Genomic DNA, 27,518 nt, shown 5'->3' on the forward strand with positions numbered 1-27,518 from the left:
GCGCGCACACTCGGGGACACCCGGGACGGGACGCCCCTCCATCGCAGGAATTCCTCGCGATGCAAAACCCGGTGCAAATACAAAGTGCGGGTTGCACGTGCCTCCCCGCAGCGGGTGTGTCCTCGGCTTGAGGGAGCGCTCTACACTGTGCGCGTGCTCGGCCGCTCGGGACCCGCCGTGTTGTTGCTCGGACACGGGTTCAAGCGGCAGGCACGCGCCGCGCCGGGTCCAAGGTGAGCCGTGTGATCATTAACCCCGGACAGGAGCGCGTGTCCGCGCCGCGTGTCTTAAGGAATGGAAGGACGACGGGAGCAGCACACGAGTTAGCGCTCACATTTAATTTTTTCATTATTATTATTATTATTATTATTATTATTATTATTAATCTTCAGGAGCACAGTTTTGCGAAGCGGACCCGAGTGCGGTGAGTTCCGGCCCGTCCCGCGCGCGACTACTACACCGCGGGGGGTCTCTCTCTCTCTGTATATATTATATATATTTAAATCACAGGCGCGGTCACCTTTTACGTTAGTGTTTCTACGTATGAAAGTTTAATGTTTTTAAGTCCAACGTTAATGGAGAGGAGGGGTTTTAATACATGTGATGTAACCGTGGCGAGCGCGAGACACGTTTTATGCGTCGGGCTGCGCGAGGCTTTTATGTTCGTCGCGCTTTCGTTTCTCGCTCGGCCGAATGCAAGAGCGATTGTCGGTGTTACATTTCCAACAACGTGTGCGTTCGGTGAAGGAGGGCAGTTTAATGTTGTTTCTGTACTTATTTACTCGTTAAAAAAATAAAAAATCCTGGTTGTTTCATACCGAATTGTTAAAACACCTGCATTTCAATATAGTCAAATATAAATGTCGGGTTTACACACGTCTTCCCCCCCCCCCACACACACACACACACACACACACACACACACACACACACACACACACACACACACACACACACACCACCGCAGAGACAAATTTATGTGATGTTTGATTTTTGTTCACCCTTTTAGATAGAACAGCTTATTAATGTTATCAATCCTTGAGAAAATGACAGGAATTAGAACAAGGCAGCACTGAAATATCATTGCAGTAAAAAAGTATTTCAATAAGCATTTATTAATCCTCCAATGGTACTCTGCTGTAACGTTTTGAAACTGGACAAATTCATGAAGAATTTCGCACAAGCTCTTGGTTACTAGTCACCCTGTTTCAGGCCTCTGCACGGTGATGTCTACCCTGTTTATTCCTGCAGCTGTACAGACGATGGGGAAGGAGAGAAAATAACAGCACTTATGTTAAAAACCCATTGTGGTCCTTTATTATAGTCACAAACACTAATAAATGCACAGATATACACGTTGCGATCGCTATATCGGAATTTTTTTTTTCATTTGTAGGTCATTGGCAAGGATAGCAGTGGCAGCGTGTGCCTGGTGTGGAGCCCTGGGGGGTGTGTGTGGGTGCGCTGGAGAGATACTGTGGGGGGGGGGTGACTTTGCACCAAGGCCTTGGCTGAAGCTCGCTGTCAAGTTGGAAACTCTGTGCCTGAGATGGATGCCTTTGAGGGGATCCACTGCGTGCAGCTCTCCCCCTCCCTCAAGCCCCCTCTTTCATCTGGCCCTGGGTACGAGGTTGTGATGACCGGAAGCTCAGGCATAGCGGTGTACTCCTCCCCTACCTTCTTCGGCCAGCTGGATGCTTCCGAGCATCAAGCGGCGAAAGCTGAAGAAGAGGGCTGTGTGGTGGGAAGGTAAGGACAGGAGCGACGGGCGCTGTGGAACTGTTGACTGAGAACATCGTGGTCCCATAACCTGGTTCTCTGTGAGCGAAATCAGCGAAGGTCACGTTGTTCTCCATCAGCAATGCATCTCTGAGTTATGTAGTATGCGATTAGGGTTAGGGTTAGTGGAGAGCCCTAGGGTTAGGGTTGGCGAGCAACCGCTGCGAGCCCTAGAGGATACACCATCAACGTTAGAAGATGACGTCAGGGTACGGAGGAACGTCCGAAAGGTCCAAAGAGTAACCGGTCACTGATACACTTGTGCAAAGTCTCTTATACTTAGTAACACAATGGCATCCACGTCCAAAACCAGTTCTGAATGTCTTCTAAATACTCAAGAGCTCCACCCTGCTTTATCCGAGCAGATATTCTTCGCAGAGTTGGAACATCTGTTGTGTTTTCCGGAGGTTTTTGTCTTCCGCAAAAAAACAACCTGTTTGCTTGGAAGAGCCTAGAAATACCATCAATGGAGACTTAGTCATATATACACTTAGTAATATATACACAGATTGGGGCACCCGGCATATTGGTGCCCCGCTCTGTGTATATATTAATATTTATTAATTTAGCCAATGCTTTTCTCCAAAGTGACATCGCTATTTATCCATTTATGCAGCTGGGTAATTTTTACATAAGCAGTCTAGGGTAAGTACCTTGCTCAAGGGTGCTACAGCTAGATGCGAGACTTGAACCTACAACCTTCAGGTCCTAAGAGAGCTGCTCTAACCAATGTATTAGCAGCAGAATGTATTTACCACCCCTTTACCTGGTTTTCACCGACCTGTTACGACAAGTACTGGTCAACATGTCATGTTTTAAGCACAGAAAAGAAGAGAAAATAATAGCTCCGTTTAAACAAATCAAAAGTCGGTTTTGCTTTAAAACGTTTCAACGTTTTTGTCCGGTTCAAGTGCTGCTCCGTTCAGGGAATGTAGTCTTTAGCTGTGAATTAGAGAATAAGTAACTTATTCGTTTTAAAAGGGACTTTGGAAGGTTTTTGGATTTATTTTTCCCGCCAGAAATGAAGTGCGTTACAGCATTTCTTCCAAAATGCGAATTATTTAAACAAAAAAAAAACAAAGACAAAACCGTAGAGATTTCTGAGGTTACAGAATATGATGATTTTTTGAGATTTGGACACAGTGACAGCAGCGACACTCCCTGCTGTGTGTGACAGACTCGACTCGCTGTGTCCCACGTCAGCGCGCGCTCAGTCACACCTAGTCACACCTAGTCACACTTTAGTCACTCGTTCACCACAATGGGCTCATGGGGAGGGAAAAACAAAAGCAAAAAGGACGAAAAAAAAAAACAGGTATAGCCGCAGTCAAGGCCGCATCAACGGGTCCGCTCTGGAAAATCTAAAGAAGTTCGCTGCGCTGCAGCTGAGGAGGCGGGAAAAAGAGCTGTTTTCGCGAGCGCGGCGAAGCCACGCCCCCGACCACGCCCCAGGCCACGCCCTTCGACGCCCGCGGGAACAAGGCGTGGACGTGCGGTCACGTGTTTCCCAAACGGGACGGCGGAATGTTTGGGATGTTCTGTCACGTGACCGGCGGACCGCTTTGACGGATGTCTTTTGGGAGTGTGTCGCGTGTTGGACGGATCCCGCGGAGCGACGCGCCTTTCCGACATCATGTGCGCGTAGCGGACCGCCGCTTTTAGCCGTACGTTGATTGGAACCATCGAACCCTGTCGGAGGGTTTTGGACCCCGTGTTACGTCGCAGCTGCTGGAAGCGCGCGGTGGAGCGCGCGGTGCCGCCGATGCGCAGCGCGCTGCCGCTCCGAGGGGCGCCGACGCGGGAAGGGCGGGACGCGCCGCTGTCGGGAGCCGCTCGACCGGATTTTCAGCCTCGGCTCCTCCTCGCTGGAGGAAGAGTCTCCTCCTGAGTCCTGTACGGCAAATAATTTCAAAAAAACGCAAGACGCTGCCGAAAGAGTTTAGTTTATTGTCAGGTCAGTCAGTCTTGGATTTTAATTATTGTCTTGACCCCCGGGGCGCAGTGGGTTGGTCCGTTGGACCGGGTCCTGCTCTCCGGTAGGTCTGGGGTTCGAATCCCGCTTGGGGTGCCCTGCGACGGACCGGCATCCCGTCCCGTCCTGGGCATGTCCCCTCCCCCGGGCTCCAGCCTTACGCCCTGTGTTGCCGGGTTAGGCTCCGGCTCCCCACGACCCCGTGGGGCAAGCGGTTCAGACGTGTGTGTGTGTGTGTGTGTGTGTGTGTGTGTTGACCCCCCCCCCACTCACCCTATTATATATTGAAATTGTGTGGAATTTTACAGGTTACGCTGGGTTTTCAGGGTGAATTTGGGTATCGTGGTAGTGGTGGGGGGCTATGCTTGCAGGGATCCGTCCCCACGGCAGAGATGGTCCACACACTTCACACGCACTAACACACAGTGTACACTGTACAGCCCACCGCACGACGTGTGTGTACCAGTCCAGTGTGAAGTGGGCAGTCTGGCATTTCCCCCTGAAAACGTACTGTACTTGTTGGTAACTTTTTAATTAACTTAACATTATGTAGCTTTGTCCAAGGTGTCTTACAATGTTAGTGTTATATATTAAGCTACTTATTTTCTGGAGGAATTCAGGTTAAATACTTTGGCTCGATCAAGGGTTCTACAGCAGGAGTAGGGATTTGAACCTTGGACCTTTATGATCAGAGGTTAAAGGTTAGGGTTATACACTTACATTTACGTTTATTCGGTTAGCAGATCCTTTTCTCCAAAGCAGTGTACATGTCATAGAAAATATGAGTTCATTACATCAACGGGAGGAGAGATTTTGGGTGCAGATGCGTGATTCTAGAATACACTTAATTTGCTACTTTCAACCGTTCGAACCAATGTACATCACATGAGTAGCGCTGCTGTCTCACAGCACCTGGGTGGTGCAAGAAGACGTGGGTTCGACCCTGCTCAGTCCGTATGGAGTTCGCATGTTCTCCCCTTGTCTGCGTGGGTCCCCTCTGGGTGCTCTGGTTTCCTCCCACACTCCAAAGACATGCTGTTCAGGTCCCCCCCATACTGTGTGAGTGACAGAGAGAGTGTGTGTTCCACTGATGTATGGATGAGTGACCCAGTGTAAGTAGTGTATCTACCAGTGTAAGTCACCACAGTGAATAAGGTGTGTGGGCTGATAATGCTACACAGAGTTCATTGGAAGTCACTTTGGAGAAAAGTGTCAAATAAATAAATGTAATGGGTGCGATTTTCCTGTTTGATGTCAGTCTGGAATCCATACAGGATCCGCAACTTGACTGCACTGAAAATTAGACCAAGGTTAAGGTTGTCTAGATGAGATGTGCCTTCGGTAGCTGTTGCGTGTCATCGAGTAGCAAAAATGTGTCCCCCGCCACCTGCCCTCCCAGGCTGATCGACCTGGAGCCGGATACGGATGCTGAGCCGGGGCCGAGCGGCGCGGGTCCCGGCCGGGCCGGACCGATGGCGCTCGACGAGAGAGGTGCGGATGCCAGAGAGCATTACAGTTTCTCTCGCCTGCGCAGCTCCTCGCTGGAGATCAAGGAGAAGGGCTCCGAGATCTTGAGGGAACAGCTGGATTCCGCCCAGAGGGTATTCGCCTCCTTCTGCTACACGGTGACCGGACGGCGGTCGCTCGGTGTCACATTTCGGGCCGCGCTCCCGGTACATTCTGCCGACAAACGCTCCGTCGGCGTCGGCTTCGTTTCGGTCGCTCGGTTTTCGAGGGGCCCTCACGCCGGGCGCCGCTTCTCTCCGTAGGAGCTGCAGCTGAAGGACAAGGAGTGCGAACGTCTGGCTCGGATTCGGGATCAGCTGGAGCAGGAGCTGGAGGAGCTAACCGCCAGCCTCTTCGAGGTTGGAGAAGTCGTCACGCGCTACGCTCTCGCGATGCTGCGGCCGCGCTCCGGTTGCACTTTAACCGCACCGGCTCGTTCCGTCGCCTTCGTCCCGATGCCGTTGACCGAGGCGCGGATGGGTCGCGGAAGGGGCTGAAGGTGTGTGCGTGTGTGCTTCCTCCAGGAGGCCCATAAGATGGTGCACGAGGCCAACGTCAAGCAGGCGGCAGCCGAGAAGCAGCTGAAGGAGGCTCAGGGCAAGGTCCGTATTTTTTATTGATTTATTTTTTTTAAATTTAATTTAAAATTCTCCTCCACTCTTTTCCCTTCCTCTGTCAGTCCAGCAGGGACAAATTGACATTTATCGCACAAGTAGTGGGGCTCGCGAGGATGAGCAGTACCGAGTTTGTACGAATGCAGTTATCCGGCGTGGGACGTTCAAGGAATCCGATTCTGTAGCTGATCTCCTGTGAACTCGATCGGATCTTCCGGCCGAGTCTCGCGCGCTAGAGTCAAAGCCCGAGGTTCGCACCTTCGGGTCACGTGAGTTCAGCTTTACCTGGCGTTTCGTTCGTTATCCCGGCTTTGGCTTCCGAGCCCCGAATTTGGATTCCGCCCGCTTCGGTCGAGCCTCCAACGGGGGTCTCCGCGGTTAGTTTGGCTCGCGTCGCGTTCCGTTCTCAACGTCCGTTCGCCCTCGTCGGCAAGTTCCGCCTCTCGCGATCTCGGCAAGCGCGGTCCCGTTCGGGCTCGTCCGGGCGGTGCCGGCGTGTTCCGTGAAGGTTGCTCCATTTACGTCGCTTTCGTTTTTTTTGCCCCGCTTTGCCGGTCCGTGTTTTCGTATTAAAGGCTGAGTATCGTATGGACGTGCGTTTCGTTTGCAAGCGGACGGTTCCAAAGCCCAGGAAGAGCGCAGTTACCGTGATGGTTTTATGGAGTAATTAACGAAGGGGAGCAGTCTTATGTCGTGTTATAACTGCAGGTGGTCTCCGACCGACGAAGGGGTTACGTTCCGCGAAATCCGTCGGAAGTCGAAAGTATCGGAAGTCGAAAACGCATTTAATACACCTAATACGCACCTCTGCGTGACACGCTGGGAAATGCGGATCGTTGTCGCTGCTCAGTATCGCTTGCCCAGGAAAAGAATCAAAATTCAAAATTCGAAGCACAGTTTCTACTGAATATCTATCGCCAGCTCGCCATCGTAAAGTCGAAAAAATCGGAAGTCGAACCGTCGTAAATCGGGGACCACCTGTGATGTTATAGTATAATGTCGGTTTTGGGGTCAGGAATGCGTTAAAATTTTCCCCGTCGAAACTTCGTGGCGATTTAATCTTCCATTTGAGATTTAATTTTACGAAGGGTTTTTTGGGAGCGAATCGCCTCCGTAAGTCGGGGGAAGACTTTTGTATCGTTCCTCGGTTGGTCTCGACTCTGCGGTCCACGGTCTCGCTCCTTACTCTTTCGCTCTGCCCCCTCCCCCCCCCCCAGATCGATGTGCTCCAGGCCGAGGTGGAGGCTCTGAAGACGCTCGTTCTGACCTCGACGCCCTCCTCCCCCAACCGCCAGCTGCACCCCCAGCTCCAGTCCCCAGGCTCCCGGGGAGGGAGTGCGCGCACGGGCCTGGGTCACATCCGCAACAAAAGTGCCAGCGGCGCCTCGGTCGTCGGCGTCGGCGACTCGGACCCCTGTCCCGTTCCCGCCCGGCCTGCGGACAAGGAGGGCCGGGAGGTGAGGCGGCCCCTCCGTCCCTCCCGGGGACAGCTGGTAGCATAGTGGTTAGAGTTGCTGCCTTTGCGCCCGATGGTCGGCGGTTCGAATCCCACCCCCGGCCGTGGTACCTTTGAGCAAGGTGCTTACCCTAATTTGTTGCAGTAAAATGACCCGGCTCTATAAATGGGTAAATAATTGTAAGTCGCTTCGTAGAGAAGCTCAGTGAAATTCCGCAATGACAGCACAAACTGGGGGGAAAAAATGTAAGTTATGTAACAAAAGTTTTATGTTTTTTTTTTTTATTTAAATTTTCCATTCAGTTTTGTTAGATTAATCATACATTTAGCGTTAATTCATACTAGGTGTTACTTTTTAGAACGGTGTTCCACATTGCTGAAATTAGCAAATTTTGGTCCATTCTGGCACTGGGTTCCGAGCAACGAATATTCCAGTACCTTTTAGGATCTGATGCTTTGTAGAATGTTTTTCTACTTTCTAGAATGTTCTGGAATCTTCCAACGGCTGCAAGATGCTGTGGCTACAGCTGACGCTTTAGAAGAACGAGTAAACTTGAACTAATCGTAACGCTTTGGAGAAAAGCGTCAGCTACCTGAATAAATGTAAATTTCAAGTAAGAACCTTGATGTGGGGTTCGAACCTTGATCGAGGGATCCGCTCCGTCGGGTCCAACGGCGGCAGCGCCGACCGCTTCGCCCCCTGCTGACTTGCAGCGACGCTTGCCGTCAAATCCGCACAATGTTACTCTTGAAAGAAGGAGCTCGGCCTCCGGTCCTCTGGCTTAACTAACTCCTCCCGAAAATTTCGCTCCAATTTCTTTCGCTTTCCCTCCTTCAGACTCACCGGTTCTCTTTCTGGGCTTCGTTCCCCTTCCGTTCCTCTTCGTCTCTCTCCGTTCCTCCGCCAGCAGCTCGTTCTCCGCTACCTTTCCGCCTGTCGCCGTGGAGCTGCTCTGTCACTCAAATCTGGGAACAGTGTGTCAGCAGGAGGCTCGCTGTCGCCAGGTAAACACGTTCGTGATGCGGTACTGGGAGGGGCGGGGGGGGGGGTGAGCTCATCTTGTATCTCCGAGTTCCCACATTGCTGTCATTATAGTGAGTGAGATGCTGTGATTTACCTGGTTTGGTTGAGCTGATGATGAAGTACACAGCATTCTGTTTCAGGGTACTGTTTAATTACGGCGAAATAATTTGTCACTCGCTACGGATCTGCGCCCTTATTGTCGAGGTGCGAGGAGAATTGCGTTCTTTTTTTTGCGTAACGTTACCGAATAATTATTTAATGATTAATTAGTTTGGGATTTTGTACATGACTGCTGAAGTTTTACGTTCGATTTGAGAGGAAGGAGAAGTTTTCCTTGGTTCGTTTGGTCAAGTGCCTTCAGATTATATTTTGGAGGGGGGGAAAAAAAAAGTGCGATAAATTCGCCAGGAATTAAATCCGGAAGAATGAAATGATTCATGAATCCTGATGAGCCTCAGCGTTTTTTTGGAAGTCTGTGCCTTTTGCCTAATTCCGTTAAAATGATCCGAGAGAAACGCGTTGTGTGTGTGGGTGCGTGTGTGCGCCGCTAACTCAGGCCATCCCATCTCACAACGAAGACCTTGTTTAGAGTCAGTGTTTGAAATTCCCACGAGACGCTTCCTCGTGGCCTCTTCTCTCCGTCCCGTCCCCGTGACGGTGACCGGGGGTCCCTTCCTTCCCGAAGGACAGGAAGCTTCCGAATCCCGAAGACGGGAAGCTCTCGGCGGTGGCGTCCGAACGCGCTTTTAAACGCGTGCGGTTGGCAGCGTCGGGGCGTTTCGTTAACGCCGTTCCCGTGTCCCTTTAGCTGGACTCGCTTCTCTACGCGGAGTTCTTGGCTTGGAGGGAGGAGCCGAGCCTGGACCGCACGTCGGCCTTCCTGAGCCGCGTCTACAGGGAGGACGTCGAGCCCTGCCTTTCCTTCACCTGCTCCGAGGTCTGCGCTCCGTGTGTGTGTGTGTGTGTGTGTGTGTGTGAGAGACGTGTCGAATGTTTAAATTATATGCTCTATCCCTGTTATTTGTAGGACCTGGGTCTCTTCATCGCAGCACCCGATTGCGCGGAAGTGTCCAGTGAACTGTTTTGATTTAGTTACTGTTTTAGATTTATTGTTTGTACATTCAACTTGTACTTTTTAAGCTTCAGGTTACAAGTCCATGTTCCCGCCCTGTTTTTAGAGGTTTTTTTTTTTTTTTCTTTTTTCCTCTCTTGGAATAAAGAACTTTCTGATAAAAATCAGTTTTATTGATTTGAACAAAAATCAGTTCCAACCAGAAGGGAGAAACATTGCAAGCCAGAAAATTTAATAAGAAATAACAAAAATTTATTTATTTCTTTATTTAATTTAATTTATTTACTTACTTTTTATATTGATTTCTTTAAAAAATATTTTTGGTCCATGTAGTTGCTTTAAAAAAATGTTTGTTTGTTCGTCCGTTCATTTATCTATTTATTTAATTAATTAATCAATTTATTTTTTTATTATTATTTATTTACTTTTAAAATTTATTTAGGTCCTTATAGCTTTCCCACATTTAAGTTAAGCTGATTTTTCTAAATTTCTCTTTTTACCCCCCCCCCCCGCTTCCAGTTGTCCCAGTCAGTCCAGCTGGCTGTGGAGAACAACACCCTGACTATCGAGCCGGTGGCCTCGACCGCGTTTGCCGCGGCAAGAAGTTCGGCCGCGGAGCGAAGCGGACCCAAGTGAGTCGCGCGACCCTTCCGTACCGCGGTGCTGCACCATGCAGACGCGCCAATAGGTGACAAAACGTGTCCCGTTCAAGGGGGGACAATACATAGAGTGGCCTCAAATTATTGGCACCCATAAAAAAATAACATTATAAACGAAACGGTGCAGCTCTGTGGCATCAAGAAGGGAAAAAAAAATCCAGGAAACCTCAGGCCTTCATCCAGATAGACTTTTTTCAAGAAGCGGTCCTAGTAGAGTAATACCCTGCCATGACCGTGGTAAGTGGGATCCAAAAAAATTCAATAGAGTAAAATTATTGAAAAAGTCTCTTTTTTTTCAGTCAGCCTTGTAGTTGCTGTGTAAAAAAGGGGAAAAAAATTAATTTTATTCGTTAGATGGGGAGGTCGGGTTTGAGGTTCGAGTCCTGCTCGGGGTGCCTTGCGATGGACTGGCGTCCCGTCCGGGGTGTGTCCCCTCCCCTTTCGGCCTTGTACTAATCCGTCTACAACGACATTGTGTGTGTGTGTGTGTGTGTGTGTGAAATACACAGATTGTCGTAAAGAAAACTTGCACATGGCAAACATAATAAAACACCACGGTAAATATAATACTAACACATCGTTTGAACAAACCAGTGGTCAAGAGCTGAACGTGAGCCTCCGTTGTTACACTTTACTTCCTTTCCACGTAGGTCGGTATCCTCTCCGGACGGCCGGAGCACAGGAGCCGGTCGCATTATATCCAAATTGGCGTTACCGCAACTTTACCACGGTATTTCCCTCCATGTGGTGTGACCTCCTCTCTCACCCATAACAGCGCAAAGGCTTTTCCTCTCATTTTTAAGAAGGTCGGAGAATAATTCGGGTGGGTTCTTGGCCGGAACCTCTTGAGATGCTGGATGTCTGGAGGTCCACGCATACCTTAGGACCGCACTGTTCATATGGTGGGTTCGAGGAAATCGTGTGTGTAGTAGTGCAGGTGTAAAAATAAGTGAAGCTCTAGTTCCATTGATTAAACCAAGTAGGATCAGGGATGTAAATCGGTCATTTACCCATTTTAGTAGATTTTATTATTTATTTATTGTAAATATTTTGTACAAGGATAACGACCGTCCCTATAGGGTTCACACATTTTCAGTCGGGCCTTTATGATGATACCTCGTGGACTGTCTCACAGCACCTGGGTGGTGCGAGAGGATATAAGTTCGGTCCCCGCTCAGTCTGTGTGAAGTTTGTATGTTCTTGCCGTGTCTGTGTGGGTTTCTGCTGGGTGCTCTGGTTTCCTCCCACACTCCAAAGACATGCTCTTCAGGTTCCCCCATACTGTGTGAGTGATAGAGACAGTGTGTGTGTATTCCACTGATGTACGGATGAGTGACCCAATGTAAGTAGTGTATCTAGCAGTGTAAGTCATCGCGGTGAATAAGGTGTGTGGGCTGATAACACTACATAGAGTTCATTGAAACTCGCTTTGGAGAAAAGTGTCTGATAGATAAATAAATAAATGTAAATGTGTTGTTACTGAGTGTCACAAGGGCCCTAGAACAGTAGAGCAGCTCCGCAACATACAATACGATTTATCGTTTGTTTTATAACCCCCATCTGAAGACCGTTCCAGAGCCGGTTCACACAGTTACCAATAAAGCAAATAACGGAGCATCACCTGTAACACATGTACAAGAGACGTGCGAAGGTAAGAGGTACAGCTGGGTGTAGCTCCCTTTCGGAGAAAACCACACGGGTGTTTGCTAGGAGGGGGGTGCGGTGGCGCAGCGGGTTTGGCTGGGTCCTGCTCTCCGGTGGGTTTGGGGTTCGAGTCCCGCTTGGGGTGCCTCGTGACGGACTGGCGTCCCGTCCTGGGTGCGTCCCCTCCCCCTCCGGCCTTGCGCCCTGTGTTGCCGGGTTAGACTCCGGTTTGCCGCAACCCCACGTGGGACAAGCGCTTTCAGCCACTGTGTGTGTGTGTGTGTGTGTGTGTTTGCTAGGAGTCCGGTACTTTTGCCTTTTTTAAAGAGATATAAGAAGGGGTCATCAAACATTGACATTTACGTTTCGCTGTCGTACATTTTCTGTGCGTGGACCCCTTTGCGCACACGAAACACCTGGTTCTGCTCAAAGGTTCGGTGGCGTTTGGAAAATTCCGGCATTTGGACATCGGTAGGTGTTTGGCTCTTGAATGGTCTCTTCTTTACTTTTCCCCAGGATTGTGGCTGACAGCTTTTTTTTAGATAATACCTGAAATTTTTAAAAAATTATTTTTTACCCACATCTGGAAACAGGAAGTTCAAAAGGGATCTTTAGGAGTCAGAAGTACAGTCCGAATTCAATTTCATGTTTTTCATCTTATTTTCCAGCAATACAGTAGATCCAAATTTTTTATTTATTTGCATTGTTCATTTTGTTTATTTATTTATTCATTTATTTATTGTTCCACTTTATCAAGGGTGCCAATAATTTGGAGGCCATGTGTGTCAATGTGTGTCATTTTATTGATTCTCTTTAACGTTTGAACGACGCAATTTCACTGCTCCATCCTTTTACTTTTCGAGTGATTTAATTTCTGATTTCTCTCGATATCTTAATTTGAACTGCGGCAGCGGCTGGAGGGCGACGGTCGACACGTAAGTGATCTTGGCGATCAGTCTCTTAATTGCAAACAAATCAGACCTGTCCTTATTTAACCCCCCCCCCCGACACCCCTCCGTACGCAGTCCGCATGCTGTGACTGTGGCTCAATACCGCGGTACGACTCGGAGGACTTTAGTCGCGCTGCCTGGGCAGCTGGTAGCATAATGATTAGAGCTGCTGCCTTTGCACCCAAAGGTTGCAGGTTCAGATCCCACCCCCAGCTGTCGTACCCTTGAGTAAGGTACCTACCCTACGTTACTCCAGGTACGTTACCCAGCTGTGTAAACAGGTGGTAAATAACAGTAAGTATATTAACATCGTAAGTCGCTTTGGAGAAAAGCTTCGCCCTCCAATGTGTCGGAGCCTCGAGGACGAGGGTGTGTGGGTGCCCCTCCCCCGACTCGACTCTCACGACAGTCCCTTGGATTATCTTTTGACTCGTGCTGCTTCCTGCACGCTGACGCCTTCCTGCACGCTGACGCCTTCCTGCACGCTGACACCTTCCCGTCGCTTCGCCGGCGCCGCGTTCGGGCTCTAAGTCGGCTTTTGTCTCCCCGCCCCAGGAAGTGCGCGCTGAGCGGCATCTCCCTCCCCTGTCGGCATCGAATCAAACTGGGCGACAAAGGAAACTACTACTACGTCTCCCCCTCGAGCCGCACGCGGGTAACCGCCCCCCCCCCGACCCCCGTCTCTGTGCCTCGCCCACCTTTTCCTCCTCCTGCGTTGAACGCGCTTGGGTCAAATCCCACTCTCCTCTCGTGCTTGTCGTCCTCCGTAGATCGCGGCCGCGTGTAACTTCTTCACCTACGTTCGCTACATCCAGCAGGGACTCATCAGGCAAGAAGGTGAGGCTCGTCGTGGGCGGCGGAGCGCCCTTTCGGTCTCCGGCACGTGCTCTCGGCGTCGGCCGGGCGGGGTCGCCTGCCGGCAAGCACCCCGATCCCTGATCGGCTCTTTCCTCCCCCCAGCCGAGCAGACCTTCTGGGAGCTGATGCGCCTGCGGAGAGAGATGGCCGTGGCCAGGCTGGGCTTCTACCCCGCCGACGAGGACTAGAGGACGGCGGTCGTGCTGCGGGACACGGGGGGGCGGGGGCGCGCCGGCGGTTGAAAAGGGCCGGAGAGCACGGACCAATGTCGGGAAGATGGGAGTCGACCGATTCGCTCGTGCGTTCGGCGTTCGACAGGTTGGGTAAAGACTTGGCTGGTCGTCGCGCACCGTACGTCGGTTGGGAAAACGGGGTAAACGGCGGGGGGGGGGGCTTTGCCGCACTCCAAAAGACCTCACTTACGACACGATAGAAGGGTTTTGTATGACAGGTGTAGGAATTGCTCCACACCTGTGAAGGGGAGGGACCTCAGTACAGGGACACGGGGGTAATGGGGGGGGGGGGGGGGGGGGTCTCTGCTGGGAGCCCTTCGTCAGTGTGTTCGAAGCCCATAGATCCAGTGTGTGTGTGTGTGTGTGTTTGTGCACGCTCAGACACACTCTTCTGAAAATGGCCTAAATGCCACACTCCAAACGCGATTGCCATTAACCATCTATATATATTTTTAGTTAGTTTTTTTTAGGTTATGTTCCGAAGCTGTTGCTAGAAAGTTCCTTTCGTTTCTCTATATATCCTATGACTCCTGTTGCCGAGCAGCAGCAGTTACGAAGGTTCGAATGTGACGTTTGAACTTGTGCGCCGCGATTATTTTTTTCCCGCTGATCTTTGCTGTACGAGGATTTTTTTTTTTTTTTTTAAGTTCTTGAGTAGAAACTGGCCAAAGTACCTTAGGGGCGAGGTACGCAATATCGACTCTGCTACAGCATCTCGTTGCCCGTCGCCAGAGCGTAGCGCTCGCGTTTAAGCCGCACGCGCTGCCATGCAAAATACCGCGGTATTCATATGACATGACGCTTTGTTCTCTCTGAAATATAAACAGGTGGGTAGAGGAACGAGAACAATACCTCAGCGGCGGGTGGGTGATTTACGCCGAAACCATCGCGCGACCCGCAGCGTCGAAGTTCTCCGGAGCGTCTGGAATTTCTTTGGGGAAATAATAATTCCATAAAGGAAAGGAGTGCGATGTGTAAACAAAGGAATTAAAAACGGATGGAAAGCGAAGCACTTTTGCTAGAACTGCAGTTTTGAGTTGTGATTTGAGACAAATACATAGATGCACATTTACATAGAGTACATATGTAAATATGTTTATATATATATATACACACACACACACACACAGAGAGAACTGTTTGTCCTATACAGGGGTCATGGAGCCCAACCTGGAAGCACAGGGCGTAAGGGTGGAGGGGACACACCCAGGACGGGACACCAGTTCATTACAAGGCACCCCAAGTGGGATTTGAACCCCAAACCCACCGGAGAGCAGGACCCGGTCCAACCCACTGCACCGCCACACCCCTGCACCCCCTGTTGCTCAGTTAATATAGTATACCTATATACACACATTTACGTACAGTATATATGTGTATGTATGTAAATATATATGTGTGGATATATATACCTTATATATATAGAGCAAGTGAGGACCTGAATGGTGATTGATTAGTGACATTAATCAGGAAATGATGTAACTGAACACAATAAGGGTTTGTATGGCAACGGTACATTAATGGTAAATGGAAAGGACTGGTGCGGTAAATGAGGGGTGAGATTCCTGCACCAGGAATAACACCAACAAGTGTCAGAATGTCAAAGAAAATAGTTCTGCGGGACTAGTGTCTGTATTTAATGCCTGCTCGGTGACCAGTTGCCACACACACACACACACACACACACACTTCCAGAACCGCTTGTCCCATACGGGGTCGCGGGGAACTGGAGCCAACCCGGTAACACAGGGCGTAAGGCCGGAGGGGGAGGGGACACACCCAGGACGGGACGCCAGTCCGTCGCAAGGCACCCCAAGCAGGACTCGAACCCCAGACCCACCGGAGAGCAGCCCACTGTGCCACCGCACCCCCCCCCCCCCCAGTTGCTATAGTTCTCACTAAAAGAGTGGGTCCTTACGGCGATAGCCGTCGGTGCCTCTGCAAATCACAGCAAATACACGCGTGGTTGTTGGTTCGGGGCCCTCGGACGTCCAGCTGCTGATGTTGCCAAGTTGGGGGGAAAAATCCTGGAAAGTGACTGAAACATCAACTACGTCAAGTATGAAGCACAGGAAGCTCTATGTAGGTAAGAGGAATGCGTCGAACACGTTGAAGTTGAGCGTTTTGCTCGCGAGCGAGTCGGACTGGAGCGGACTGGCGTCTACCGGGTACGAGGAGCCGAGAAGCAAAGCGGTAGCGTAGTGGTTAGAGCTGCTGCCATTGGACCCAAAGGTTGTTGGTTTGAATCCCAGCTGCAGTATCCTTGCACAAGGTACTTACCCTAAGTTGCTCCAGTGAAATTACCCAGCTGTAAAAATGGATAAATAATAGTAAAATGAGTAAATGTCTTCATTGTACTAAAGGATGGTGGTGCAGCAGGCCTGGCTGGGTCCTGCTCTCCCCTTCCAGCCCAGTCCAGTGTTTCTGGACCAGGCTCTGGTTCACGGCAACCCTGCTTGGGACAAGTGGTTTCAGACCGTGTGTGTATTAAAGGGCATCGCTAACAGTGAGGGGACATGACCCTGCCCCCCCGGGTGGTCACGTTGATGCTCTAATGCACTGCATGTATGAAGTTCCAGCCAAAAAATGGCAAGTCTTATACAATAAAGAGCTGCAGGTGTTTTGGTTGGAGCCAAAGGTCACAGGTTCAAGTCTTACCACCAGCTGTAGTACCCTTGAACTAGGTACATACACATACGCACACATCGTCTGAAGCCCTTGGTCTAAGGTGGGGTTGCGGAGCCCAACCCGGAAACGCAGGGTGCAAGGCTGGAGGAGGATGGGACGCCAGTCCATCGCAAGGCACCCCCAGCAGGACTCGAACCCCAGACCTGCCGCACCAGCGCGCTCCCCTTGAGTAAGGTACTTTACCCTAAAATTTCTCCAGTAAAATGACCCAGTTGTATAAACGGGTAAATAATTTTAAGTAGCTTAACACTAAGTCACTTGGGAGAAGAGTGTCGGGGAAATTAATGTCAATGTAAGACGTGATTCTAGGGATCTGGGACTGGAACTGGCAACGGGAGGGAAGGAGGATTTGTTGGACCACATGGCACCGGTCATGGTTTTTCACCGTTCCGTTTCCAACATATTCTTTAAAGACCCGGAGAACCCTTTGTAGAGCTGGAAACTGAAGATCGGTAACATTGTGGGCAGTCGGCGATGGACGAGACCACAGATGTACTGATGTTCAAGCTCCAGATGTGTGCAGCACATATATATAACAGTCAATTGAGACAAATAATTGGTTATTTCCAGCCAATCGCTGCCTACCTTCTGTAGCGCGTGACTGTATCGTGACCGTGTGAGCGAGGCCGTCGCAATGTGGTCACCGTAGCAACCGGCCGCATCGTGACGTGTGACGCCTCGGACCATCCTGGATGCGAGAGACGCGGAGACGAGGACACCTGAAGGTGTACCGTACCCGGGTGCCAGTGTGCAGAGACATACAGATGAGCAGGAAACGTGCGAGTGTCTGACACTTTGCAGACTGGTGTCCTCCAGCTGTGTGTCGGGTGGGTGTGTGTTCATGTAGCCTGGTACCGCATTTACATTTCTCTGACACTTCTCTCCAAAGCGACTTATAATATTATAATACTTAGTTATTTACCCATTTATACAGCTGGCTAATTTTACTGGAGCAATTTGGAGTAAGTACTTTGCTCAAAAGTACTCCAGCTGAGGTGGGATTTGAACCTGTGACCTTTGGGTTCGAACCTGTCCATGCTGCGTGCTTGGCTGGCTGCCCATGTCGGGGGCTTTTGGCACGTTGATCGACGTGACGCACGGTGGCAAGACGGTTAGTGACCCCCTGCAGGGGCCTGGCGATCATTTCCAAACGTAAAGGTTTGAGTTCCGTTAACTTTTAATAGCCGAGTCAGTGAAACGTAAACACCTCCTTCCAGAACATTACTTATTACTGAGTGGTTTTTTTTTTTTTCTTTTTTCCTGGAATTCCTCTTTTCCCCCTGGGTAAACAAGGTAACTTAGTTATGGGAATTTAGCCTTATTCAATTACATCGATTATTGAGCCTCAGCTGAAAATAATAATTATTGTTCCTTCATGATCATCACGGTAACGTGGGCTTTTTGTTTTTTCCTGTTTTTTTAAATAGACCACATCTGTATTTCCAGGCCAGTTGCCAATAGGAAATAAATCAGGATATGGGGACAGCTGGTAACGTTGTGGTTCGAGCTGCTGCCTTTGGATCTCGGGGTCATAGGTTCGATCTCTGCCTCTAGTACCCTTGAGCAAGGTACTTACCGTGAAATTACCCAGCTATATAAATGGGTGAATAATTGTAAGCTTGTGATACTTGGAAGTTTCTTTTGAGGAAAATCATCAGCCAAGAGTACAAATGGAAATGCAGTAGGATGTTCAGCTGGGTGGTGAAGAACATGCATGTTCACAACAAAATTATTAAAAAAAAAATGTTTTTATACAATAAAAAAAAAATTAAGTGGAAGCTACTAGAATTTCGAAGGATATGTAGTAAGAATAAATGGTAAACGATCAGAAATCGGAAGTTAGTTTCATCTCTTTGGTTGCTCCCCATCTCCTCGTAAATATTACCCAGCTGCGCGTGAACCAGTCCATGGCTACTTTACTGCGATGGGGGGGTGAAACATTATCAGCTCTCTCAAGGCTTCACCTCCAGTGTCCAGTGAGCCACAGGTCATCTCAGGCCACAGGGCAGTTTATAAGCACTTTTGGATCGCACTATATGTTACAATTGCATACATTGTGTTCCATCATAATACTGATATCCAGTCAAACATACTGATGAAAAGTGAGCGTGAACACGTAGATGGAAATTTCTGCACTGTCAAGTACCTTTCCATGATCCCCGGAGTCTGTGCAGGATAAATCACAGTCTCCTTAATGTAAAAATACATGTAAGTGGGGGCAGTAGCAATGGTGAGGACCGAGCTGTTTCTATCCTCATGTTAAAAACGCGGTACACCTTCCAACAGGCCGACGCACCTGGTGTTTTCAGCAGCGTCCGCTGCGTTCTAGAAAGTTCCGATTGGCTCACGTTGCAACCCAGCGCACAGCTTCCCCATCCATAACGGCGACTGATTGGAAATGAACTGATCACCTCAAGCTGATATAGGACTCAGAATTATGGGAGTCAATTTTTTTTTCAAAAAAAAAAAAAAAAAAACGTATTTAATGCTTTTTTCCAACACAAATTACAATGTTAAGGTACCTATAGTTATTAACCCATTTACACAGTTGGGGGATTCAAACCTGCGACCTTTGAGCGTAAAGGAAGCAGATGAAATCACTGCACTACCAGGCATCCGCTGTGACTTAGTAACTTCAGCTGCTCTTGTTGTGCCTTTATGAACCCGAATTTTGGGAGCGCGAACCACACGCTGAGGAGCTCGCAGGATGCTTCGTGTTTATTGATGAAATTCCCTGAATTCGTTTAGAGGTCGAAATTAATTTTAACACAACTCCAGGTGTAAACAATATACGGCGGGGCTTGAAAGTATGTGAAGCCCATGGAGATGGTCTTTATATAAAATATTAAAATGAAGAAAAAATCTAAATAAATTTTAAAATAAATCTAGAAGATGAGTAAAGGACTATGATTTACACACCTGACTCTGCTTACCTACTTGCTTTACCTAGTGTAACCTGGGCTTCACTTATTTTTGCACCAGCGCTACTTATGTGTTTTTTTCTACTCCACAGGAGTTCCTCTGTTTACTCTGCTTTATTATGTTTATTTACTCTCACATTTATTCATTTAACTGGCTACTCATTTCTCTATATTCTATTCTATTCTATAGTCATAAAGTCATTCATTTTCTTCATTTAATTCATTTAACTGATACGTTTCTCCTCTAATGCAACATGGAATTGATCATCACACACCTATTATGTCACATGAGAAACTGATTCTCATTAAATAACCATTTCATGGTAAAACTAAGGGACACAAGGGGTTACCACACTTTTAATCAGCAGGGTGTAGAGTTTATTCAAAGAAAGTCCGGCTCACAAATCCAGCGGGTAGTAGAAAATTCATTTTAAATAAGACCTTGTTGACACTGAAACACCAAGCAGGGTGATTTGGAATTCGCATAATTAGCTCAATAGAAAACAAAAAGCCCGCATATCCTGCTGTAGCGAAGGATCAGAGTCGGCCGCTCCTGGTAAGTGGGCTTAGAGCCGCGGCAGCCGGTTTAGTGGAGTAGGGGTCCCTAATCCCTGGTACAGACTTCCTTTCTGCCCATGCACCCAAGCGAGCTAATCAATTAAACTCATTAAAGCCTGCACACTGGGGGGGGGGGGGGGGTTTATTCCTATCACTGGGCCTTCACTGGAATTTTGATGCTATGCACTGTACTGTGCTCACTTTAAACCTGTGCACTGGCTGGAAAACCTCCAGCGTTTCTATACATGACATTTGTGCCAATGAAGCACCTTCAGGTTGTTTGTGAATTAAAACAGTAGGCAATATTTAGTGCATTAGTCATTAGTCAAAACCATTGTTCACATGCTGAGGTTAAGATCAACTGATGCATTATGTAATTAATGGAGATCTGAATTTTCTGTTTGTTGGGACAAGCGGTTCCGAAAATGTGTGTGTGTGATTAAGAAGACAGCAGTGTTTTCTGCCACCTCGTGGACAATATCAGTTACTGCAGTTTGTAAATTAGAAAAATAACTGCAGTGTTTAATTTTGTCCACAAGGTGGCAGAAAAACTCTGCTGCCAAATTACAATATTTCGTACTAAATTTTCATGAAGATGAAATTACCCTGAAACTTCCTCAGTAAACTGCAGTGGGAGGAGTTGGCGGTAGGGTATAGCTCCGAGAATCCGTGGCAGCTAGTGGTCCCGTGTTGACATGAAGAACACACCTCTTTCTCAGCTTCTGCAAAATTTTTTTTTTTTCAGGCAAACGCTTCACCTTGTAATTTCTGTGCACCATTTCCTGTAAAGTAGGGGGCATGGTAACGTAGCATATTTGGCCAGGGTCTACTCTCTGGTCGGTCTGGGGTTCAAGCCCTGCTTGGGGTGCCTTGCAATGGACTGGTGTCCCATCCTGGGTGTGTCCCCTCCCCCTCCAACCTTGCGCCCTGTCTTGCCGGGTCATGCTCCGGCTCTCCGCGACCTCGCTCGGGGACAAGCGGCTTCGGCCAGTGTGCGTGTGTGTGCTCCTGTGAATAATCAGCAGTCAAAACGAGAGATCAAGGAAATATAAAGGAGAAGACGAATTCCTTGAGATAGTGAGAATCATTGCGCAAAACAAACAGTGTAACAATTGTTGTAAAAGACCAGAGGTGGAGAGAGAGGAGGTGATGGTGATGGTAACAGTGGATGGCCCCGTGGATCTTGCATGCCTCCTGGTACAGGGTTTTGGGACTCCAGCGGGGGTCACCTCTACCTTCCAGCCCTCTGGGCCTCTTAGCGCTCGTGGAAGGTAATGCAAGGTGGCCAGAGCTGCTACACACCATGCTGGTATCCATGATTTCAGTGAGTCATTTCATTCATGTGATCACAGTAACAGAGGGCCATGGTTGGGCAGCTGGAGGTGGAGCAGAAAAGTTTCCGGCATCTCTGGATGGCACCCCAGGGATCACCGGGTAGGATTTAAGACACGAAGGAGAGCGAATGATAAAGTCTCCCTGTTCTCTCCGTTCAGTATTTGCACAGTTCCTCCTTTAGGGCTGTTAACATAGTAACGTTTTTTGTGATCTATGGCCGTTACACAGTTACTGTGCTCTAGGGTCTGGGCTCAGTACATAGTTGCACAGTTCTAGCTGATTACTCTGCGTACCGGACATTGGGGTTCATGTCCCATTATGGGACGTACTCAGCAGAGTTAGTTCAGTCGTGGGGCTGCAGGCAGTGTGGTGGTTAAGGATACAAACCTGAGCCAATAAGTAAAAACTTGTTTTGGATAAAAGCATAAAAGCATCAGCTAAGCAGCACAACATCCCTCTTCCTTCTTCTTGTGTTCTCTAATATTACGTCAATTAGCCCCAGTACAATGGACCTCCTTTTCGAACGAAGCATAATCTATATTCTCACGAGTTCACTAGACATCCTAAAGAAAGTATTAGTTTACCTGGAGTACAGGTGTGCAGAAAGTAAGCACACAGGTGACAAAGCAGGTGGACAAAGGGATCTGCTCTCACTTCAATCCAGTAATTAACCGCACAGGTAAAGGCGTGTAATCCTGTAGCGGTAAGAAGGTAAACGCAATAAGAACAGCATGTCCAGAAACCACATGGATGGACTCAGTTACAGCTGCAACGAAGGAACCCTTTCAGGCTTCAGGACACAAGCGGGGGACAGAACATTCTGGAGATACCGTACATGTGGCGAAATGGGTTCGACAGCCATTAACAACAACAAATAGGTAAAAGGTAGAAAGAGCACAAACTCATAGGGAATCACCAGGTTTGACTCTTTATCTCGATCCCAGTACTGGTGAAGCTGGACTCATCCGTTGTGTATCTCTGTGGACCATCTCAGAAATTCAGTTCAATTCAAAATTTTTTTTTTTTTAATAGAGACAGTGACACAGAGTGCTGAACAAAGGCATAAGACAAATAGATAGTTGGCTATATATTAGATTATTACAATAACTACATTAATTATTAAAGGTATAAGTGTGCCTACTGGCCACAGAGGAAAGGAGCAAAAACCTCCCAACCGAAAATCAAGGGATAAAAAGAAAAACCTCTGGGGGTCCAAGTGTCAATGGCTGCCCAACACCTCCCCTCCTGGGGATTCTAGATTGAAAAAGAACTTTAAGTCAATTTACCGCTATTGATGACGTTGTAGCTGAGCGCTAATAACTTGACGTCCCAGATCAGTTCAACGGTGGTGTCCAGCCGGAACATCGGCCCATTCTGGGGCCCCGTCTGCTTGAACTGTGCCGGAAGGTGACCGGAGGTCATCGGGAGAGCACAATGGCCCATTGAGGCACGGAAAATAGGATGGAGAGCGAGAAGCACGCTAGATGCTGCAAATGGAGGGAATGGGACAGGCAGCAGACACTGAGACGCGGGAACATTGTGGCTCATCGAGATACAGGAAGTGAGACAGACAGAGAGAGAGAGAGAGAGACACGATCCCCCGGAGACACAGAGACAGGCACGCTCATTTACACCTGATTAATGTGTTAGAGAGGGGTAGGGTGGCACAGCGGGTTTGGCCGGGTTCTGCTATGTGGTGGGTCTGGGGTTCGAGTCCCGCTTGGGGTACCTTGTGATGGACCGGCGTCCCGTCCTGGGTGTGTCCCCTCCCCCTCCGGCCTTAAGGCTCCGGCTCCCTGCGACCTCGTTCGGGACAAGCGGCTTCGGCCAGTGTGCGTGTGTGTGCTCCTGTGAATAATCAGCAGTCAAAACGAGAGATCAAGGAAATATAAAGGAGAAGACGAATTCCTTGAGATAGTGAGAATCATTGCGCAAAACAAACAGTGTAACAATTGTTGTAAAAGACCAGAGGTGGAGAGAGAGGAGGTGATGGTGATGGTAACAGCGGATGGCCCTGTGGATCTTGCATGCCTCCTGGTACAGGGTTTTGGGGCTCCAGCGGGGGTCACCTCTACCTTCCAGCCCTCTGGGCCTCTTAGCGCTCGTGGAAGGTAATGCAAGGAGGCCAGAGCTGCTACACACCATGCTGGTATCCCACCACGCCCCGTGTTGCCGGGTTAGGCTCCGATTCGCCGCAACCCCGCTTGGGACAAGCGGTTTCAGCCAATGTGTGTAATGCGTTAGAATGTGTAAATGTCATCTTTCTTGTCTTCCATCACCGTGGCCCGACCGATGCCCCCGGAGCAAGCAAAAGATCGACTCCAACACCGAGGCTCATGGTCCCTGTCCCAGGTGAAGTCGCATCCAGTGTTGAACTCTGAGCGCACGGTCTTTGCTGGAAACGCACCGGAACAAGATCTGATGCAGTAAAACACACACACACATATTGTCTGAACCGCTTGTCCGTCGCAAGGCACCCCAAGCGGGACTCGAACCCCAGACCCAGCAGTAAAACTACAAGAACATTTTTGAGATAGATAAATAAAAATAACAAAGGTCTTGTCATATATGCTGCTTTGAAGAAATGTAAACACCTTATGAAATATTTGTAAGAATAAGTCAGTTCAGCTAAATGGAATTGGCCTCTCATTTTTAAGAGCCGGTTGCCCACCGCTGCTGTACCGCGTTAAATGGCCCCATTGTGTTACAAATAATGTGTTAATTGAAGTTAATATACAGGCTCTGGTTACGAGGGGCACGATGATCAGCATATTTGCAGCGCCTGGTGTTTGACTGCATAATAATACCATTAAAAGATAATATATTCTAATTATTGCACCGTTCAGTCCTAAATCAGATTAACTGTCTGAATTACTGATCCAGGTTCTTTCGTGGGTAGTTTAACAACGTCCCTGCGTTCATTTTATTTACAACAAAACGCACCTCGGAACGTGTTTCTTCGAGAGGCGACAACCATGACGTGGAATTCCTGTTTCGATCGCTAAGATGGGATGGCGTCCGGGAAAGTTTTTCAGAAAGCGGAACCCGTTGGCGATTCGGTTTCGCAGTCGAGCGTTTTCGTTGCGTTTTGTTCATGTTAACGACGTCTTTCAAATTATTGCTGCGATATTGTGATTGTGTGCAAGAGGTTCAAGAGCAGCTCGAGTTCAAGTTTCAGGTTAGAAATAAAACTGTGGAATTTACTGTATGCACAATATTACATTTATTTATTTATCAGACACAGTGGGTTCAACCAGGTCTTGTTCTCCGGTAGGTCTGAGGTTCATGTCCCGCTTGGGGTCCCTTGCGATGGACTGGTGTCCCGTCCTAGGTGTGTCCCCTCCCCCTCCAGCCTTACGTGTTGTGTTGCCGCATTAGGCTCTGGCTCCCCGTGACCCCATATTGGACAAGCGGTTTCAGATGATGTCTGTCAGACACTTTTGTCCAAAGCGACTTCCAATGAACTCTATGTAGGGTTATCAGCTCACACATCTTATTCACTGTGGTGACTTACACTGCTAGATACACTACTTACACTGGGTCACTCATCCATACATCAGTGGAACACACACACTCTCTCTCTCTCTGTCACTCACACACTGTGAGGGAACCTGAACAGCATGTCTTTGGACTGTGGGAGGAAACCAGAGCACCCAGAGAAAATCCACTCAGGCACAGAGAGAACATGCAAACTCCACATAGACTGAGCAGGGATCGAACTTATATCCTCTCGCACCACCCAGGTGCAGTGAGACAGCAGCGCTACTCGCTGTGCCACCCCCATTAAAGAGTAAAATGCCGAATATACATATTCTTATGATCTTACCAGTCGTCCATTTCCTCGTTTGAATTATGAAACACATAGCACAACAAACTCTAACGTTTTGCCTATTTTGTATAGGATTTTCACTTCCCTCCTTTTGCCCACCTCACCATCTGCACAAGCCCACATACCTAATGGCAAATGAAGCGTGCAATCTGGGTGTGTGTGTGATCTGCACATGATCTGGGTGGCTGGGTATGCTGTCCATGTCCAGGTTTCCACCTTGTAATCGATAGCGCTGAGACTGGCTCTCCGGTGTTGCGCCGTGCAGGACTGTCCAACCTAAACCCGGACAGGTTCGTACCCTGGCGCGCTCCAGTTGGCCAGGTTCTGGCCATTGTCAACCTCAGCTGGCCACTCCCCGATGTGGCGAAACCACAGGTATAAGAGAGAAGTGCAGCTTTCACTCCAGACACATCCACTGCAGTGATCTGGGAGAAAAACCCTGCATCCATCTGGTGAGTACTGATACTGGGAAGGGAACATATGTACTGAAGGGGGTGTTTGAAATACCTAATATCTAAAGCCAAGGGGAATAAGGCCTGGCACATTGATTAGATCCGGGTTTCCTGACTCTTGGGGGTCAATATTGCTAAGTTGATAAAGAGCTCATGATTTTTTTTTTAACCCCTCTGCTAGTCTCCCCCCGTCACTCTCGAAGCTCGAAGACATGAAGCTGCTGCTGGCTGGACTGCTTCTGGTTCTGGTTCTGGGAATCCAGGCTCATCCACCTAGAAATGACCATCAGCGTGAGAATCATATTTATTTCCACTTTGCTTTATTACCGTGACAGCTGGTAGGTAGCGTAGTGGTTAGAGCTGCTAGAACCTTTGGACCAAAAGGTTGCAGGTTTGAATCCTACCTTTAGCTGTAATACCCTTGAGCAAGGTACTTAACCTAAAATTGCTCCAGTAAAATAACCCAGCTGTATAAACAGGTAAACAATTGTAGGTTCACTGACATTATAAGTCGTTTAAAGAAAAGCATCAGCTAAATGTAGTTTAATGCACCTCATCTAATGGCATCCTACTTAATGTAATTTGAGACTGCATTTCTAATACAGTTTCTTGACTGAAAATGACTATTTAATCTATAATTAGATCAGCCCTGTTTGCTCAGCAAACAAATGAGAGCAAAGAGCCAAATATGTGATTTAGCCCTGAAGTGAAGATAATAATGTGGCTCTTGCGGCAATCTATGAGGTGTGATGGTTATCCAAACCCCGTGTCATTAATTTATGTGCTTTTCACATGTGGCGTGCCTCATCAGATGGAGAGGACCATGGGAAAAATGTAGACGGGTCCGCCCAAGGTGCTGTCCACAGGGGCCATGGAGGTGGAGGGAACCCTAGGGTTGTAAGGTAAGTCAGCTCTTACTGCATCTCCATGGTAACAGTGCTGCCCTGCCTCTTTTGAATCCATTTCAAGTGTCCATCAGGCTCATTTCAAAAGAGCAATTTGGAATTTTACATTTATTCATTTAGATGACATTTTTTCCCAAAGCAACTTGTCACTATTTAGCCATTTATGCCACTGAGTAACTTTGCTAGAGCAAGTTAAGGTGAGTACCTTGCTCAAAGCCTACTACAGTTGGAGGTGGGATCTAAACCTGCAACCTCTGGGTCCAAAGGCAGATGCTTCAACCATAATGCTATAAGCCACCCCCAGTTTTAACTAAGCGATTTAGCACAGGCAGACTGTACCTGATAAAGACCAGGAGCTGTACCATTGAATCTATACATCCATCTATCCACATGTTCCTATCAAACCAAAAAAACTGAAAATGGTGAAATATTTTATTCATAAAACATGTTTAGGAATTTTATTATGTGTTAGTGTATCCATAACTGGCATAACAGCAATCCACCATCAGGAAGGTCAGTTTTCTTAAGCAAGTTACCTGGGGCACCAGCCATTGCTCATTTGACTGGATCCCTTCAAGGTGTACATGGTGAAGGTCTGTACTGAAACAGCTCTGATGTTTCCCCTCTTCACCCTTAGGCAAGTCCAGAACTTGGTCCAGCAAGGCGGTAGACATGGTCATGTGCGTAATGGTTCCACTCCAAGCCCAGGCCACAATGGAAGGAACCCAAATGGCAACCGGCCCAATGGACCCCCCGGCAAACCCTGAACCCCATCACGAGTGCATGATCAGCCTCCGAGCATCTGATACTGTTTGGTAGAGACCCGACACCTGTTTAGAGAACCTTGATGCTTTCTTCATGTTCAGTCCTTTACATTCCGGTTAGAGATTGCAAGTAATTAAAAAATGATAAACAAATGCAATATTTCTGAGCAACTTGTGTAAATTTCTAATATGGTACCCATGTATAACAATATATTAAGAAATAAATACTGCATTTACTGTAGTATAGATAAACAAGTACCGTCACTACCCCAGACTACATTTGCCCAAAAAGGAGTATG

General features: G+C 48.3%; 1 protein-coding gene across 5 annotated transcripts; it reads left to right on the forward strand.

The window, feature by feature from the left end:
* The first annotated feature begins 386 nt into the window (after positions 1-386).
* Positions 387-27,518, forward strand: rab3il1 (RAB3A interacting protein (rabin3)-like 1). Of its 5 annotated transcripts, XR_003798000.1 has the most exons (16): positions 387-424; positions 1,397-1,749; positions 5,151-5,352; positions 5,521-5,616; positions 5,782-5,859; positions 7,089-7,328; positions 9,160-9,288; positions 9,943-10,055; positions 12,638-12,661; positions 13,232-13,331; positions 13,447-13,513; positions 13,637-13,832; positions 25,364-25,550; positions 25,732-25,841; positions 26,362-26,452; positions 27,093-27,518. XR_003798000.1 is itself a non-coding variant. In XM_029256174.1 (12 exons), the coding sequence occupies exons 2-12, from the start codon at positions 1,550-1,552 to the stop codon at positions 13,720-13,722; spliced, it is 1,359 nt and encodes a 452-aa protein (XP_029112007.1). In that variant the 5' UTR covers positions 387-424; positions 1,397-1,549; the 3' UTR covers positions 13,723-14,050. The 5 variants fall into 5 exon arrangements, 1 of the variants encoding a protein (XP_029112007.1); XR_003797998.1 differs by lacking the exons at positions 25,364-25,550; positions 25,732-25,841; positions 26,362-26,452; positions 27,093-27,518 and adding an exon at positions 14,595-14,776 and having other exon boundaries at positions 5,151-5,376; positions 13,637-13,857; XR_003797997.1 differs by lacking the exons at positions 25,364-25,550; positions 25,732-25,841; positions 26,362-26,452; positions 27,093-27,518 and adding an exon at positions 14,595-14,776 and having other exon boundaries at positions 5,151-5,376; positions 13,637-13,852.

Source organism: Scleropages formosus, chromosome 11 (genome assembly GCF_900964775.1).
Source record: "Scleropages formosus chromosome 11, fSclFor1.1, whole genome shotgun sequence".
In the NCBI taxonomy this organism is placed as follows: Eukaryota; Metazoa; Chordata; class Actinopteri; order Osteoglossiformes; family Osteoglossidae; genus Scleropages; species Scleropages formosus.